Raw genomic sequence first — 16,731 nt, 5'->3', positions numbered from 1 at the left:
GCTGATCACTCTCATTTTGGTAAATGTGCCCGGCAAGCGGGGACTCGTAAGTATAGAGCCAAGCTGTAGAATTGTAGCGTCGCTGATCTACCCCTCGTTGCTCACGTTTCTACGTTCAATCACGCGTTGCTCGTCTACATTAATTGTATACCATTAAACAATGTATATTAATTTACGCATGAGGCGTCAGGTAAACTAACACATTTACCCCGGTTTATCGCGCGCAAGTTGCCGAAATTGACGCTTCCCTTCCTTGCCTTCTCCCGGAGCAGAAATTTCCTTTTTTTACAATTGTAGAAGGAAACAATGCTCCGAATCAGTCGTCAACCTCAGAGTCACAAGCCCATGAAAGCAAATCACGCACGACGCTCCGGGCAGCTGCCAGCAATTAAACTAACGCAGCACAACGCAGATGACAACAGCCAACCTCCGCGTGATAGCAGTTTTCAGGCGCTTTTCGCTATAGTATCCTTAGCTTAAAGTTAATGTGACCGTCATACGCGCAGATGTTTAGAGTAGCACATTTGCGCCTGCCATAGCACACACATACTAATCAACATGTCATTCTACCTGAATTTGCGCCGTCGCACACCATCAACATACACCCACCATCCAATCTCGCACACACACGCTACGGCACCAATCTTCAGCGGCAGCGTGATTTTTTTTCCTAGGTGAATCAGAGACATAGGGGCTGTAATGAGCCGCTGCTACTTGGGTTGAGGTTGTTTGATTTCGCGAGATACGCATAGGCACATCCAAAAACTATTATTCTCGATATGATTCGAGAGCCTAGCGCGTTATAGTTACTAGTTAGGGTTAGGTGTCTTAGGGTTACGGTTAGGGTCACAATGCGAGTGGAATGCGACCAATTTAAAACGTACGGAGTTTGAGCCACTGTGATTTGTATCAACCGAGATGGCCAGCGCGTTCGTTAAAAGAGCCCTATGTTCTTGATTGACCTTAGGAAAAACAATCACGCCAGCCGTGCACACCTGAGCGCATGAGACGCGCACGCCGCGCACGGCAAGCCTCTGTTCTCTCTTGATCGTATGACACAAGATGACCCCTCCTACTATCGACCACCATACACGGCCACCACCTATACGCTCTTCCTATTGATCACGCGTCGATCTTCTGCCATCACTGAGGCACCGACTATCTCTTACCTTATGACAAGATCTCATTTGCACTTGACCCGTCTCCAGACTTTTCCGTCTTCCCTCTCACTCATCCCACCTTCCTGTCCACCTTCTTCCACGTCCCGCACATCTCGCCCCTTGATCTACCCATCCTCCCACCTCGCTCCCCTTGCGTTCATAATAGCGCTCTAAACCTTCTATGATGCTCCACACCACCACCCCATACAACAACTATTTGTCATAGCAAGAACTCTTTCTATTGACAAATGAATGTCATATAGGAACAGCGTATATGCGTGATGTGCGTATTGTCATACGATGGCTAGCAGAAACAGGGCTGTCGCACGGAACGAGCACGCATGTTCATATCTATGCCACCCAGCGAACAATGCACACAAACGATTGCTGATCCGACAACCCCCCCCCCCCCCGCCGGTAACGAGAATTGCTCCCCATAAAAGTAGGCACACTGACACACAATACAATACATGCAATATATGCGACAAATATACATATGTCGCCGGTATACAGAGCAAGTCGTAGAAAGTTTTCGCAGTACGTTATTTTGCGTGAGGACGCGTATAACGCGTGTGACGTGTATATTCTGTAGAAACTAATTTGGCACTATATGTGCGATGTAATGTCTCTCTCTTTCTCTCCCTCTTTCTCTCTCGCTCACCGCGATATCTTGTTGGTCACCGTTGTAATTTGACTTAAACAAGTTAATTCTTATATCATACATCTTTGGACATATATTGCTCGCAATAGCGCAGCTACCATCTCGCCTAGACTGAGCTGTAATTCCACTGTTAACTGCAGGTATTAAGTACGGACATGACTGGTCCGATCGGAATCGCAAACTCCTTCTACAATCCGATCATCTACATGGTTCGTGGCGCCACCTTTCGTCGCGTTGTCCTTCGCTATTGCTGCGCGCCATTTTGCTCGTCTGTAGGGGCCGCCAAGCCGAGCCGAGACATGCCGGTGTATAGGAACGTGACTGTCACCACCTCTACTCAAAACGTTTTGCCCGTATGAAGAGGAGACACCTGGAGTAGATAATTATCAACAGAACCTGTCGTCTAACATTGCTTTGCTTTATGCTTTATGCTTTATTTTATTTATAAGGCATTGCTTTATGAATCGGAATGGAGGATAGTGTAGTGTGGTTGGTGGGTGGCCATATCCGTGACACGAACACCACTGCCGAGCAATTACGAGTTTTACCAAGTCGCGGAATTAAGGTGCCAACGCAAAATCGGATTCGTTCTTGAATTCTGTGCTATTTTCCGCCAACGACGAGGTCGGTGCAAATGTCGGTCGTCGCTACCAAACGCGTTTTGGGTTAGATTGCTTGGCCCGAAATCCGACATGCCTTACTAAGATGACCGAGTCATGTTGAGTGTCTAGTCCGCGGTTCATGGCCATGCGCCGAGCCGAGTGAAGCCGAGTGAAGCCGATTGGAGCCGAGTGGAGCCGAGTGGAGCTGAGTGGAGCCGAGTGGAGAGCTGCATTGACAAACGCTCGCTCGTTATAGCAGATACGTAGCGCCACGTAGCGTAGACATAATATAGCTGCAGCGCCATGATAAAAATAACCCGCGGGTTTTTATAAAATACGGAATAAGTGAGACCACCTTTTGGAGACGAGTTTAACCCGTTGTTACCGCATTTAAACCAGGTAATTTACTGTAATCACTGTAAAATCTCACGCGCGATTTTGTTCAATGGTCCACAATTAGCCAAAGGTCTACAATAATGGAGCAATCTAATTAGCACATTTCCTGACAACTTCATCGTGTGGACAGAAGTCTCGAAGACCTCTTGTTTCTGCAAAAGTGTCGTTCAACTGCTGTATATAGCTGCTTTGATATCAATCTAGCTCCAAGAAACGGTCTTATATTGAAAAAATTGATGTGTATTGACGTTTGTCTCGGTAGCTTATATCGATCATACAAATCCTTTTCGGTGAACATCTATGAAGATATCGAGTGACATCTCTGCGCCATTACGAGTGGTGTCCTCGTATTCGGTAACACACGTACGATTTACACACGCTAGCCGTACTTATTGTCGGGATGCGATGCTGACATCGATAGTGATTTATTCCCTTGTCGAGGGCTGATTTAAGTAGGAATTCTAGCTGTGGCTGTGGGAAATTAACAGCTGCGCACATAAACCTAGTCGTTGGTTAATTCCTGTTATTTAATATATTATAAGTTTATGTACGTGTTATGTAATTGACGTGTAGATATATGTATTTACTCCGGATACGACCGCATTGATATATTATAGGATTTACAATATTTCGTAGGTAGACATTATTATGTGACCAATAATATATTTTAGCATGTGGTGAAAAACGTTTTGTTAATATTATAAATACGTTTCGTTTTGCGCAGCCTGTTCTGCTAGCATCTATGACAAATACGACATACGCATATACGCTTTCCTATATGACATTATTTGTCATAGAAAGATTCTTGCTATGACAAATATTGTTGTATGTGTTGTGAGCATCATAGAAGTTTAGGAGCGCTATTATGAACGCAAGCAGTGAATTTCAGCTGTAAAGCGGAACGAAGTTGACTCGTCAATATTTGTCATAGGAAGAATCTTCCTATGACAAATAGTGTCATAGGAGAGCGTATATGTGTATGTCGTATTTGTCATAGATGCAAGCAGAACATGTTGCCGTGCGCGTGCGCGTGCTCATGCGTCAGTTGCCGGCTGGCGTGATTTTTTTTCCTAGGTCAATCAAGAACATAGGGCTCTAACGAGCGCTGCCATTGGTTGATACAAATCACGTGCCTCAAACTCCTGTTTTATGGTGCATTCACTGCATTGTGACCCTAACCCTAACCCTAACAGGCTAACCCTAACCCTAACTAGTAACTATACGCGCTAGGCTATCGAGTCATATCGAGAATAATAGTTTTGGATGTGCTATGTATATCGCGAAAAACAAGCTCAACCATCATCGCTCATTACAGCCCTATGTTCTTGATTCACCTAGGAAAAAAAATCACGCTGCCGGCTGAGATGGTGCGTACGTGTGTGTGCGAGATTGGATGGTGGGTGGTATGTGATGTGTGCGCGCGCAAATTCAGGTAGATGACATGTTGATAGTATGTGTGTGCTATGCAGCCAATGTGCCTATCTAAACATCTCGCGCTATGACGGTAATTAATTTAGCAGGATATATAGGAAAACGCCTGAAACTGCTATATGCTGTTAGTTCTGCGTTGCTGGTTAGTTAATTGTGCAGCTGCCGGGAGCGTGTGCGTATTTGCTTTCATGCCCTTTATCTGTGACGACTGATTGGAGATTTTTCCTTCTACAATGTAAAAAAAGAAATTTCTCTCCGGGAGAAGGAAGGAGGGAAGCGTAAATGTCGGCACTTGCGCGCGAAACGCTATAAATGCGTTATTTACTACGCTATGCGTAATTAATATACATGTGTAATGTATACAATTAATGTAGAGCAACGCGTGGATGACGTAGAAACGTAGCAACGAGGTGGGTAGTCGCGCGCTACAATTCTACACTTGGTCTATATTAGGATCCCGCTTCCGGGCACATTACCAATGAATGTGATCAGCCTTTTGTTCACTCAAACGCTACCTTGCGTCAGTGACATTCGATCTATCCCTCTCTACCTTACGTGAACAGGGTTTCTCACTCGGCGACATCACCACGACATTACATTTTGAACAATAGCTCTGGCATATTACTACGAGCTATGTCCCGGTTGCGACCGAAATATAGGTTTTTAGAACAATAATATGAAGAGCGTATAAAGAAGCTTTATACGCTCTTGATAATATTTTGCACGTGCACATTTTCCCCGCCCCATATGATACATGTACCGATTTTATTCCCAAGTGGGACATGAATGTCCGGGGGAACCGGTGCGTGTGTGTGTGTGTGTGTGTGTGTGTGTGTGTGTGTGTGTGTGTGTGTGTGTGTGTGTGTGTGTGTGCATTGTGCATGTGGCGCTGCGCTGTGCGTGCTGCGTGTGTCGGCGCTACGTTCGTGCCACGAAACATATGCAAAGTTAGCGCGGAGCGGGGCGGGGCAAGTAAGACCATGGCTGCGTCCCGGCTAAACGATGTTGAATCCGAAACATTCGTCGATGGAAGCATGACACGGGAGACACACACACACACACACACACACACACACACACACACACACACACACACACACACACACACACACACACACACACACACACACACACACACACACACACACACACACACATACACACACACAAACGCACACGCACACGCAAGCATACCTCCATGCGCATAGCAATGTACCATTTTATACATCGTATTATAACTCAGCATTTTTATTGATTTCATAAGGTCAAATCTTTTTATTATGTTTATTAGATGACATAAACACGGATATTTTTCGAAGACTAATAATTTATGGTCTTGCCACGCGCCTTTAAGTCGTTGGATTGCGTCCTAGCCTGCCTTTAATATTTAATGCGGTTTGTTGCCTCGAATTTCTGACAACCTCTGTCATCATATGAAGGTTAATCTAGCCTCATTTTTCTAGTCGTTGGTATCATTACATTACTGTGATATCTTTTTTACAATTGACTGAGAAAAAATAAACATTGTCGCGCGTGCCTACTCTCTGCTATATCTTCTTAAATAGCTCATACTTTAACGTGCTTGATGAATTGGTCTCGCAAAAGGCAAACACCGAGCGATCGCGGTACATAGGCCGAGCAATTCTCTCGACCGTAAAGAGCGCAATGTAATGGACCGGGGCAACACTACGAGCGTATACACGTGCCTAATAGAAAAAATCTGTCACCAGATTTACAACGCCGAGCGTGCACATGCCCCACGCTGCTCTCTCTCGAATCCTTGTGAAGAATACTTGGTAACATGCTATGTGTACTCATAGTAAACTTGGTCAGCGGGCCGCACGCAGCTCCTTCGAAGACTAATTGCAAAGCGGAGTGTTTTTGACGAGGTGAGTGCTTTGTCTCGCTGTATGTGAATTTCAAAAGGCGATGCCTCATTCTGTTACATATTCTTCACACGGTTTTCTGCACCGACAAACCTGCATGTCTTGCGCGTTGTTGTTGTAACTGTCTAACGAGTTTGCCTCTTGATATGCTTTACTGTTTCCCTGGAAACGACGATATCAACTATTATGCTTACGTAACTAGGCTCGCGTACATTACATATACAGTGGTCTCCGCTTTATTGGGCTGCGGACAAATGTCTTTGAAAAACTATCTTTACGGATTGCGTTATTTTCATCGGAAAAAATGGGACAGGACCTTGGTTAAACGGTATATTTTCTGCAGGCTATTTGTAATTGTTTTTTTAAATATTATGCTAGGTGTTATACTAGATCTCGTTGTGCACGTATTTGACTGACATGAGTTACGTAATTACTCACGTTATTATATTACACTAATCTCATTCTTGATTATAGTGTCAACTATTATTGATAATTAGCATGTTGTGCTCTAGAGATATCTTAATGGTTGATATTATTTGTATAATTGGCATAAACGATGTAAATATATTTAAACTTAAATATATATCTGATTACATCTCATCTTAGATAGAGCTAACCTGTTTTTTCCTAGCCATAAATATACTCTATCATAGCCCTATACTGCGGAACGGATTGTTTCAATTGCGTTTCGTCGCCCTGACAGCCGACTTGCCTGCGGACATGCGGCTTCCACAGCACACCCACGGAAATTAGCAGTAGAAGAAGGTCGGCCTGTATTAGCGTGGCAACTTACGGCCCATGTACAACTTGCTGTATTTGTAACAATAAGTTGTGTGTACAGACCCCCCTCCACGCAGTAATAAAAGCTATCTCCACCAAATAGCAACGAAAAAGCAGAAACGGGAGCTAGCCTTGTACGCTGCACGTATATAGCGTGTAAATATTGACAATGAGTAAAGTAATAATTCGTGACAAATATCTAAGTAACAAATTTGGCAGATGATTTTATCTATGATTATTCTGGCGATTCTATTCTGACCAGAACTAGATCGACAATGATGAGTTGGGATTGTTACGGGCTTGATGACATCTCGACGGTTAGCAATCAGTCACACGAAAGGGATACGCTACAGCCGCAGAACGACAGCAACTTTACCGGACCAGTGACGTTCGAAAAATGGAGTATTGGGCTGCTCGTTTTTCAGGTAAGACGCATTTCATGATGTGCCGACTATCCATACATGACGCGAGTGTTATCGGGGACACACATCGGCGTACCGCCATATAATCGCTTCGCATAATATATCATACCATCGCATTACATAGCAAAGCATAGCATGACATGAGAAAGCATAGAATAGCATAGCATATAGCATAGCATAGCGTAACATAGCACAACATAGCATAGCATAGCATTGGTTAAGTGGATCGGTGTCCTTCGTAACACTAGCCGTCAATTACAATATCTATAACCTTCTATATTACCATAACTTGTAATCGATTTCTGCTCTAAGGTTATATCACTCTGAGAGCTGGAAGAACCTCTACAACGCGCGCCTTTTGAATTTCTACTTCGCAAAATTATGTGAGCGCAGCAGCTGGGCTCGCAAATCAAACTTAAAAGCTGGCCTGTGATAGAGTTCAGTGACCAGAATAGTAAATGAAACTCGATGATTTCTGGGATATGCACTGACCAATGAAGAAACACACGCTGTTTACGGCTTCTGGCGATATGTGTCTTAAATTTCACGGCATGTGGGTAAGATCGTTACCGCCGCCACGTAGCTGAATCGACGGCTTTGTACGCAGCACGCTGCAAATCTGTTTTTCGCCATGTTCGTGTAAGTGTTAGTAGGCTTCAATGACCGTGAACAAACTGCACATGCTGTTGGAGCGACCGCGGCGTCCCGCCGTTTGATAGGTACCCGCCTGGATGTCTTAAACAGTCTTATGCCGGATTTTCCGAAGTAGGGCGCGTGCAAGCGGCGCGAACCCGTGTATTACATCTCAAGGCAAAGCGCTTCTGTTTCACAAGAGCAATGACCGACCGACATACTTAACAGCTTGTCCCGAAAACAAATCCATAACTTACATGTAGATGTTGCTTTTTGATAATGAAATGTATGCGAGAGTTTTTCATATACATGGGCAGTTCAATCATCAATATCTAAAACCGTTTTGAGATCGATGCTGTGGACACTCAGGTATTTCGTTTAAGAATTTTGTTTATAAACCACGCATCGGGCCAAATCTTCCGCCAAGTTAGAAATCTGCCTGACTTAAAGGGATATACCGCATATGCGAGGTGCGGGGGGATACACTCGCCCGACAAATTGTTCAACTTAAAATCATTAACATCATTAAATTTATTATCATTTCAACAACAACTAATTGCATACGGTGGGCACAAATGGACACGCGCGAAGATCTAAGTCTGCAAAACGTGAACATAATTGGGGAAGATTCGCTAATGTTGCCGGCGGTCAGATCTTCGTTCGTGTATGCTCATTATCTGCTAAAAGAATTCAAATTGTGCACAATTATAACATAAATAAATAAATATATATATATATATAGTTACACCTATGAAGCGGATACTCTCGAGTTGTTTCGTGTTAAAGATGTCGTCCATCGCAACAATGAGTATATCTAGAAACAGGCCCTGTCCGTGTTAAAGATGTCGTCCATCGCAACAATGAGTATATCTAGAAACAGGCCCTGTCCGTGTTATACGTGTTTTATTTCTGCAATGCTGATATGTGGGTGTATGTGTTTTATTTCTGCAATGCTGATAAGGGTGTGTATGTGTTTTATTTCTGCAATGCTGATGTGGGCGTGTATGTGTTTTATTTCTGCAATGCTGATGTGGGTGTGTATGTGTTTTATTTCTGCAATGCTGATGCGGGTGTGTATGTGTTTTGTAGGTATTAATCGTGCGTTAATTCGTCCTTCACAGCTCGTTTTGTCGTCCTGTATGCGACACGCAGGCGCCATCTTTGCGGCTCAGTACATATTCATGTGCGCTGGGCGTTCGGGACTTTGATAGGCCGGTAGGTTCCTTCGTGTTAACTATAGAGAGAAGAGATAACGACGAGAGAGAAGAGAGAGAGGAGACGAAGAGTAAGGAGCGCGCTAGAGATTCAAACTGTGGAGGTAGAAAGGTGTGTGTGAGAGGAGATAAGATGTAGAGATGAGAGGAGAGAGAGAAGAGAGAGAGGAGAAGGAGAGAGGGAGAGAGAGGAGAGTAGCTGGGGACGAGAGAAAGAGAGAGAGGAGAGAGAGAGAGAGAGAGAGAGAGAGAAGAGAAGGAGAGAGAGAGAGCAAGAGAGAGGACGAAAGAAAGAAAGTGTATATCTAGATCTGACATGTAACGCATGCACATACGCTTCTAACCGACCATCTGATTCACTTCCGTATACACAGGCATCTACACGTACTACCTACTAGCGCGCTCGCTGCACGTGGCGCCATCTATGGCCTTCTGCATCAAAATGATGGGTTTCATCACCTGCTCCGTCTACGTGTCAATCCTGAGTTTCGCAGCATGCGCGCTCGACCAGTACGTCGCCATCGTGCATCCGTTCGCCTACGCGCGGCTAGCGAGCAACAGACTCGCCGTCGGCAGCGTCGTCGGCATCTGGCTGCTCTCGCTCGTCGTCGGGCCTCCTGCCCGGCGATGGGCTGGAGCCGCGGCGACGCGACCCAAGTGCAGCATCTACGAGGTCGTCGACGCGCCGTACACGATACTCATGGTGAGCGTCTCCTACTACATGACGGCGCCGCTCATCATATCGCTCTACGCGCGCACGTTCGTCGTCGCGCGTCGCCACATCAAGGCGATCTCGGCGCAGGCGTCGGCGCTGGCGGTCGGCGGCGCGCAGCGGCCGACGCAGCAGCCGAACGTGCGCAAGGAGCTCGACGTCGCCGTGACGATCTTCATCGCCGTCGTCGTGTTTCTCATCAGCTGGTTCCCGTTCACGACGGCCGTGGTTCGTCAACAAGATCGTCATTGGAAAGGAGGTGAGACGACGACAACACACACACGCACGGCACACACCACACTACCAACACACACACACACACACACCACAAACACATCACACAGCACACACAACAACACACCATTATTATATGTGCTAAGTCAAACCACACACACACACACACACACACACACCACAACACACGACCACACACCAACACACACACACCCACACTACAAACACACACACATATATATAGAGTAAGGTCACACACACACGACACGCACCGCACCTGCACCCACACGCACACGCACACGCACCGCAACGCCACACGCATCACGCACACGCACACGCACCACGCACTCGCATCGCACCCGCACACGCACCGCAACGCAACCGCAGCACACGCACACAGCACACACAACCACACTCACACGCACACGCACACGCACACGCACAGCACCACACCACACCACACACACGACACAAACACCACACACCACACACACCACACACAACAACACACACGGCACACCACACACACACACCACGCGCGCGCGCACACACTCATACATGCAATATATGGACAATATAATATGTGCCGGGTATACAGAAGCAAGCCGTAGAAAGTTTTCGCAGTACGTTATTTTGCGTGAGGAGGTTAAACGCGTGTGACGTGTATATTCTGTAAAAACTAATTTTGGCACTTATGTAGCCGATGTATGTCTCTTCTTTCTCTCCATCTTTGCTCTTCTCGCTACCGCTAGTGATTTGTTGGTCACGTTGTATTGACTTAAACAATTAATTTATTATATCATAACATCTTTGGACATATATTGTCGCAATAGCGCAGTAACCATCTCGACTAGACTAGTGTATTTCACTGTAACTGCAGGTATTAAGTACGGACTTGACTGGTCCGATCGGAATCGCCAACTCTTCTACAATCGTCTCTACCATGGTTCGTGGCGCACCTTTCGCTTCGCGTGTCTGCTTCGGCTTACTGTGACGCCCATTGTTGTCTGGTCTGTTGGGCCGCACAGCCTAATCGAGACATGCGGTGTATTAGGAAGTGCTCTGTCCCACGTCTACTCAAAAGTGCTTGCCAGTATGAGAGGAGGGACACCTGGAGTACGATAATTATCAACAGAACGCTTGATCGTCTACATTGCTTTGCTTTATGCTTTATGTTTTTTTTATTATAGGCATTGCTTTATGAATCGGATGGAGGATGTTGTAGTGTGGTTGGTGGTTCGGCTTATCCGTGACGAACACACCTGCGAGCAATTACGAGTTTTTACCAAGTCGCGGAATTAAGGTGCCAACGCAAACGGATTCGTTCTGAATTCTGTGCTATTTCGCAACGACGAGTCGGTGCAAATGTCGGTCGCTACAAACGGCGTTTTGGTGTTAATTGCTTGGCCGAAATCCGACATGCCTTACTAATGCCGGAGTTCATGTTTTGAGTGTTAGTCCGCGGTTCCATGGCATTGCGCGAGCGAGTAAGCCGAGTTGAGGCCGATTGGGAGCCGATGCGAGCCGAGTGGGACTGGTGGAGACGAGTGGAGAAGCTGCATTGCAACGCTCGCTCGTTATAGCAGATACGTAGCGCCACGTAGCGTAGACATAATATAGCTGCCAGCGCATTGATAATACCGCGGGTTTTTATAAATACGGAATAAGTAGACACTTTTGGAGACGAGTTTAACCGTTGTTACCGCATTTAAACAGGTTTTACTGTAATCACTGTAAAATCTCACGCGCGTTTTGTTCAATGGTCCACAATTAGCCAAAGGTCTACATTAATGGAGCAATCTAATTAGCATTTCTGACACTTCATCGTGTGCGACAGAAGAGTTCGAAGACCTCTTATTTCTGAAAAGTGTCGTTAAACTGCCTGTATATAGCTGCTTTGATATCAATCTAGCTCAAGACGGTCTATATATGAAAAAAATGGATGTGTATGACGTTTGTCTCGCTAGTTATATCGATCATACAAATCCTTTTCGGTGAACATCTTTGAAGATTGAGTGACATCTCTGCGCCATTTCGAGTGGTGTCCTCGTATTCGGTAACACACGTACGATTTACACACGCGAGCGTAATTAGTGTCGGGATGCGATGCTGACATCGATAGTGATTGTATTCCTTGTCGAGGGCTGATTTAAGTAGGAATTCTAGCTGTGGCTGTGGGAAATTACAGCTGCGCACATAAACCTAGTTGTTGGTTAACTCCTTGTTTTTATATATTATAAGTTTATTACGTGTTATGTTAATTGACGTGTAGATATATGTATTTACGGCGGATACGACCGCATTGATATATTATAGGATTTACATATTTCGTAGGTAGACATTATTATGTTGACCAATATATATTTTGATGTGGTGAAAAACGTTTTGTTAATATTATAAATACGTTTCGTTTTATATAATTTCGTTAATAACTCGAGCGAAAATGTACATAATTTCATTCAGTATTACGGATTCTGGATGTCGTGTGGAAGTTTGGGTTCCCTCTTATTACATAATATAATGAATTTCACATATTTTGTAGGAAAATATTACTCAGTATGTCCTCTCCTTTTTAAATACGTAATTCTGGCAAAATGTGACTTCTGTTAGCAAATAATGGGCACGTCTGACCTTATAACCCATCGCTCGTTGTAAGGAGGCTTGAACGATTTGTCGACTCATAATTGATGAAGCGAGTCGTTATATTAGGATAGTTTGCAGAAATTATACGTGCAGGGCTGCAACCAGCGTGAAACTGTCCAGAACGCAAAGCGCGCGCGGACAAATGAGTTAGCCACGACGCGGATGCATTGAGTTTTATCCATAATTTTCTTGTATATATTAATATTATCCTACAATGTTGTATAACGTATTACTGTGGCATTTTGAGATAGCAATAATGGAATAATGTCTTTGTGGCATAACGAAAATTTATTATATTTATTGATTTAACTTACTTTACAAAACTTACAAACCACAATTTATTTCCAACATAAACTTGATTGTAACATAACATATAATATTAACAGCGAACCAACTCCTATATAATAATTTTACAATGTGACTATGGGAAAGTGTCTTAAATGGCATCTGTAGGCATTTGTCTGACTATGTTTGTTATATATGTATATACATATAATTTATATTATGTAATACTTGTCATCTAAACCAAAAAATATATATACCATATATATATTTATTACATATAATTGTTTTCTAGCTCACCAATGAATAATCTACCACTTGATTTCTTGATTAGCACCATGTAAACAGCATAATCGTTCCCCTGGCCGTGATTTCAATTATCGGTTTAAACCATAATTTCTACGAATTTTGTAGAAATGACCGCACAGTCGACCCTATTTAGTGCATACGGTCAGCGTTACCATATTCTAGGTTGCCGCCATATCCAAGGTTCCTGCCATAACCAACGTTGCTGCCATATCCAAGGTTCCTGCCATAACCTATGCTGTTGCCATATCCAAGGTTCCTGCCATAGCCAAGATTGTTGCCATATCCAAGGTTCCTGCCATAGCCAAGATTGTTGCCATAGCCAATGTTGCTGCCAGAGCCGAGATTGCGGCCATAGCCAACGTTGCTGCCATAGCCAATGTTGCGGCTATAGCCAAGATTGTTGCCATAGCCAAGGTTCCTGCCATAGCCGCGATTGCTGCCATAGCCAATGTTGCTGCCATAACCAAGGTTGGTAGAATCGCCGGTATTATACCTTGGACCGTGTGTAACAGGGCTGGAAGCACTGTGAACCTGTAGACCTCCGTTACCTCCATAGCCAAGGTTGTTGTTTCCAGAGCCATAGCCGGCACCAGATCCGTAACCTCCATATCCTCCCTGGCGGATCACACGGTGTCCGTACACCTGCCTGTATCCGAGGATGGGCTGCTTGTACTGGAAGGCGTACAGGGTTTTCGGCTGGTACCAAGAGTATCCGTCTCTGAAATAAGCACATCGACATGCAAGCATGAGTAAGACATACCTGTAAACAGAGACGGGAATACGCATTTGATGAAATACGTGTGCTTGTTTCATTTTGCGTGGAATCATCAATCTGACTAAATTAAACGTATATCTTACCTGTATCCGTACTCGTAACCTCTGGCCCTGGCGGCGGTCTCTGCTGCCGTGGCTTCATCCTTCTCGTAGTCAGCGCCGGCCGCCTGGCCGTCACGCGCGTACGAGCCGCTGGCGTGCTTTGATCCGGATCCGTGAGCACGGGCGTCGGCCCTCGGTCCGTACACGGACGTGGTGAAGAACTCCGGGGCGTAGGTGTGTCCGTAGCCGGTGTGCTGTTCGCCGGCATCAACACTGCCGACGTTGTCGTAGGTGCCGTAGCTTCCTCCGTAGTTACCATTGCTGGCGCAGGCGGCGGCCACGAGCAGGCAGAAAACAGCGACGATCTTCATGGTTACCTATTTGTAATAAAAAAGACAAAACATTAATATAGAATGGTTTGCGAACACATATAATTGGTGACAAGCAAATCATAATATCTTGTATTCGCGTTACGATGAATATGTTTAGGTATCTAATTAATTAAACGTAAATTTAATTCGCAGATTGCCCAAGATTTGCTATGTAGTCGATAAAACTTAACGTCGAAGAAAGAGTCGGACGAAATACAGCTATGTCAATCGAAGTAGCAAAACTGTGCAAGAATACCCGGTAAGCCGCTTAACACTGGCAATGTAGACAGTCTTGACTGGTTTCAAAACTATGGTTTGTACCTGGTGATGCTTGTGCTCCGACGTCGCTAATATGTAGGACGATGATGTGATGATGATGTCCGCACCCGGTCGTCCTTATATACGGAACGCCGCCGACTGTGTCACAGTAGCGGTGACTGAAGAGACAATGCGAAGATACGTCACGATAGCTTTTGTCCAGAGTCGATTCAGGTGAAGCGTATGGCAGACATTTTATGATGTTCTCGTGCCATTCTTACGCGTTAACGACCAACTGTCGTACATGACAGCTTGCGCAATTTAGCACACGTCATAGTTCATGTTATTTTACGATTTAAAACAAAACATAAAAATGGGCTAGGTAATTATACGGCTAAACATTTGTTGAATGTTGACGCGAGAAAGGTGCCGCTTCCTATATTCCTATAGACGTGTCTGCATGACAGTTGTCTCATACTGTGGTTAATTAAGCCCGGAGGGTCTGTTGGGATAGAAGTGGGTTGCGGTCGACATGACTAATGGACTTCTGAACGAGAGGGAAATACGCTACACAAAGTAATACGGACCAATTTTGTCATCACTATGATCGTGATTGTTGCAATGCCTGGCAAGTTTTGTACATGCGGTTTACACCGCATCATCTTTGGCGTGTGATCTCGTTCGCCCGACTTTTGTTCCCTGTCTGTGGTATAGAAATCACAACAACGAAAACAAAATTTTAAATCTGCACCATTAATATTTGACAACATTATTAATATTGCAAAATAATAAAGATTTAACTGTGTAAACGTTTTACATATATATACGCATGTGCAACCAATAAAGGTTGCGTATTATATATTTATATATATAAATGTAGAATTATCCGATATCTATTATTAATAAATCATTAATATGTAACATTCATCTATTTTACCAGTTTATAACGTTATTGTCGTTGTGAGAAATCTTAAATAAGCTAGTAAAGATTTAGGTAGGAACCCTTCACCGACTGAATACAACGTTTCCATCATTGTAGATATGTAGGACACACCACGGTACATTGTAAACGAGCATTTCACAGCGTGGGCGTTACTGTCACCGTGCGCTGTGCGATCATACAATTAGCTTTGTCAAAATCGAGTCGCCCACGGTAAATAGTAGAGATAAGAGGTGCAATTGGAAGGACGAGACGAAGAGGGGCTATGGTGGGAAACGCGTTCGGGGAACAAGGTAGAAGACGAAATGGTAGATGGGGAAGAGTGGAATGAGCAGGAATAGAGGAGACATAAGAACCAAGAAGGAGGGATGTGTACAGGCGCGTGTAGTAAAGAGGTAGACAAATACAGACGCCGTTCATTTGGAGATGATTGGAATTCTACAGGTAGAGAATAAGAATGAAATGAAGCATGAAGAGGGAATTGTAAATGTGGAAAATGGGAAAGCAAGTAACGAAAAACAGCTCTAGAGGTGAATGCAGGGAGAGAGTGCAGGATCATGAGCGGAGGCAGATTGAAGACAAGAGAACCCATGGAATACATTATTGAGAAGAGAGAGTCTAAAGGGAAGAGAATATGTAGTACATGAGAAGGGGGAAGAGGAGGGGGAGAAGATGGTGATGGCGGTAGCGGCGGCGGTGGTGGTGGAGGAAAAGTGCGAAGAGGAGGAGGAGGGGAGGAGAAGGTGGGTGAAAGTGAGTAGAGGGAGGTAAACGGAAGGCAGTATGTGAGAAAGAGGAGTGGGAGAAAGAGAAGAGAATAGTATAAGGTAGACAATTGGATAGCTGGGCGAAGTGTGGTATGTAGCGGCAAGGGCGTGTACAGGATTTGGACGAGGGGGGTCTAACCGTAACCCAAACTTGCGAGCCCGCGAAGTCTGGGGGGCCCTCCCCCAGGAAATTTTTGAAATTAGACCCCCTCAG

At 44.7% G+C, this 16,731-nt stretch overlaps 2 protein-coding genes across 2 annotated transcripts; one reads left to right on the top strand and one right to left on the bottom strand.

The window, feature by feature from the left end:
• The first annotated feature begins 8,813 nt into the window (after nucleotides 1–8,813).
• LOC106807815 (glucose-dependent insulinotropic receptor-like) lies at nucleotides 8,814–11,335 on the top strand. Its single transcript, XM_014810280.1, has 4 exons — nucleotides 8,814–8,835; nucleotides 9,560–10,156; nucleotides 11,012–11,077; nucleotides 11,322–11,335. The coding sequence occupies exons 1-4, from the start codon at nucleotides 8,814–8,816 to the stop codon at nucleotides 11,333–11,335; spliced, it is 699 nt and encodes a 232-aa protein (XP_014665766.1).
• A 1,708-nt stretch (nucleotides 11,336–13,043) lies between these two features.
• On the bottom strand, nucleotides 13,044–14,894 carry LOC106807973 (fibroin heavy chain-like). The gene is made up of 3 exons (XM_014810506.1): nucleotides 14,874–14,894; nucleotides 14,224–14,558; nucleotides 13,044–14,083 (listed from the first exon to the last, which is right to left on the bottom strand). Exons 2-3 carry the CDS (start codon nucleotides 14,550–14,552, stop codon nucleotides 13,495–13,497), a joined length of 918 nt encoding a protein of 305 aa, XP_014665992.1. The 5' UTR covers nucleotides 14,553–14,558; nucleotides 14,874–14,894; the 3' UTR covers nucleotides 13,044–13,494.
• Between the last annotated feature and the right edge of the window lie 1,837 nt (nucleotides 14,895–16,731).

Source organism: Priapulus caudatus, unplaced genomic scaffold (assembly GCF_000485595.1).
Source record: "Priapulus caudatus unplaced genomic scaffold, Priapulus_caudatus-5.0.1 Scaffold12, whole genome shotgun sequence".
Lineage (NCBI taxonomy): Eukaryota > Metazoa > Priapulida > Priapulimorpha > Priapulimorphida > Priapulidae > Priapulus > Priapulus caudatus.
The sequence above is the reverse complement of the archived record's forward strand: the minus strand, read 5'-3'. Positions and strand labels throughout refer to the sequence as shown.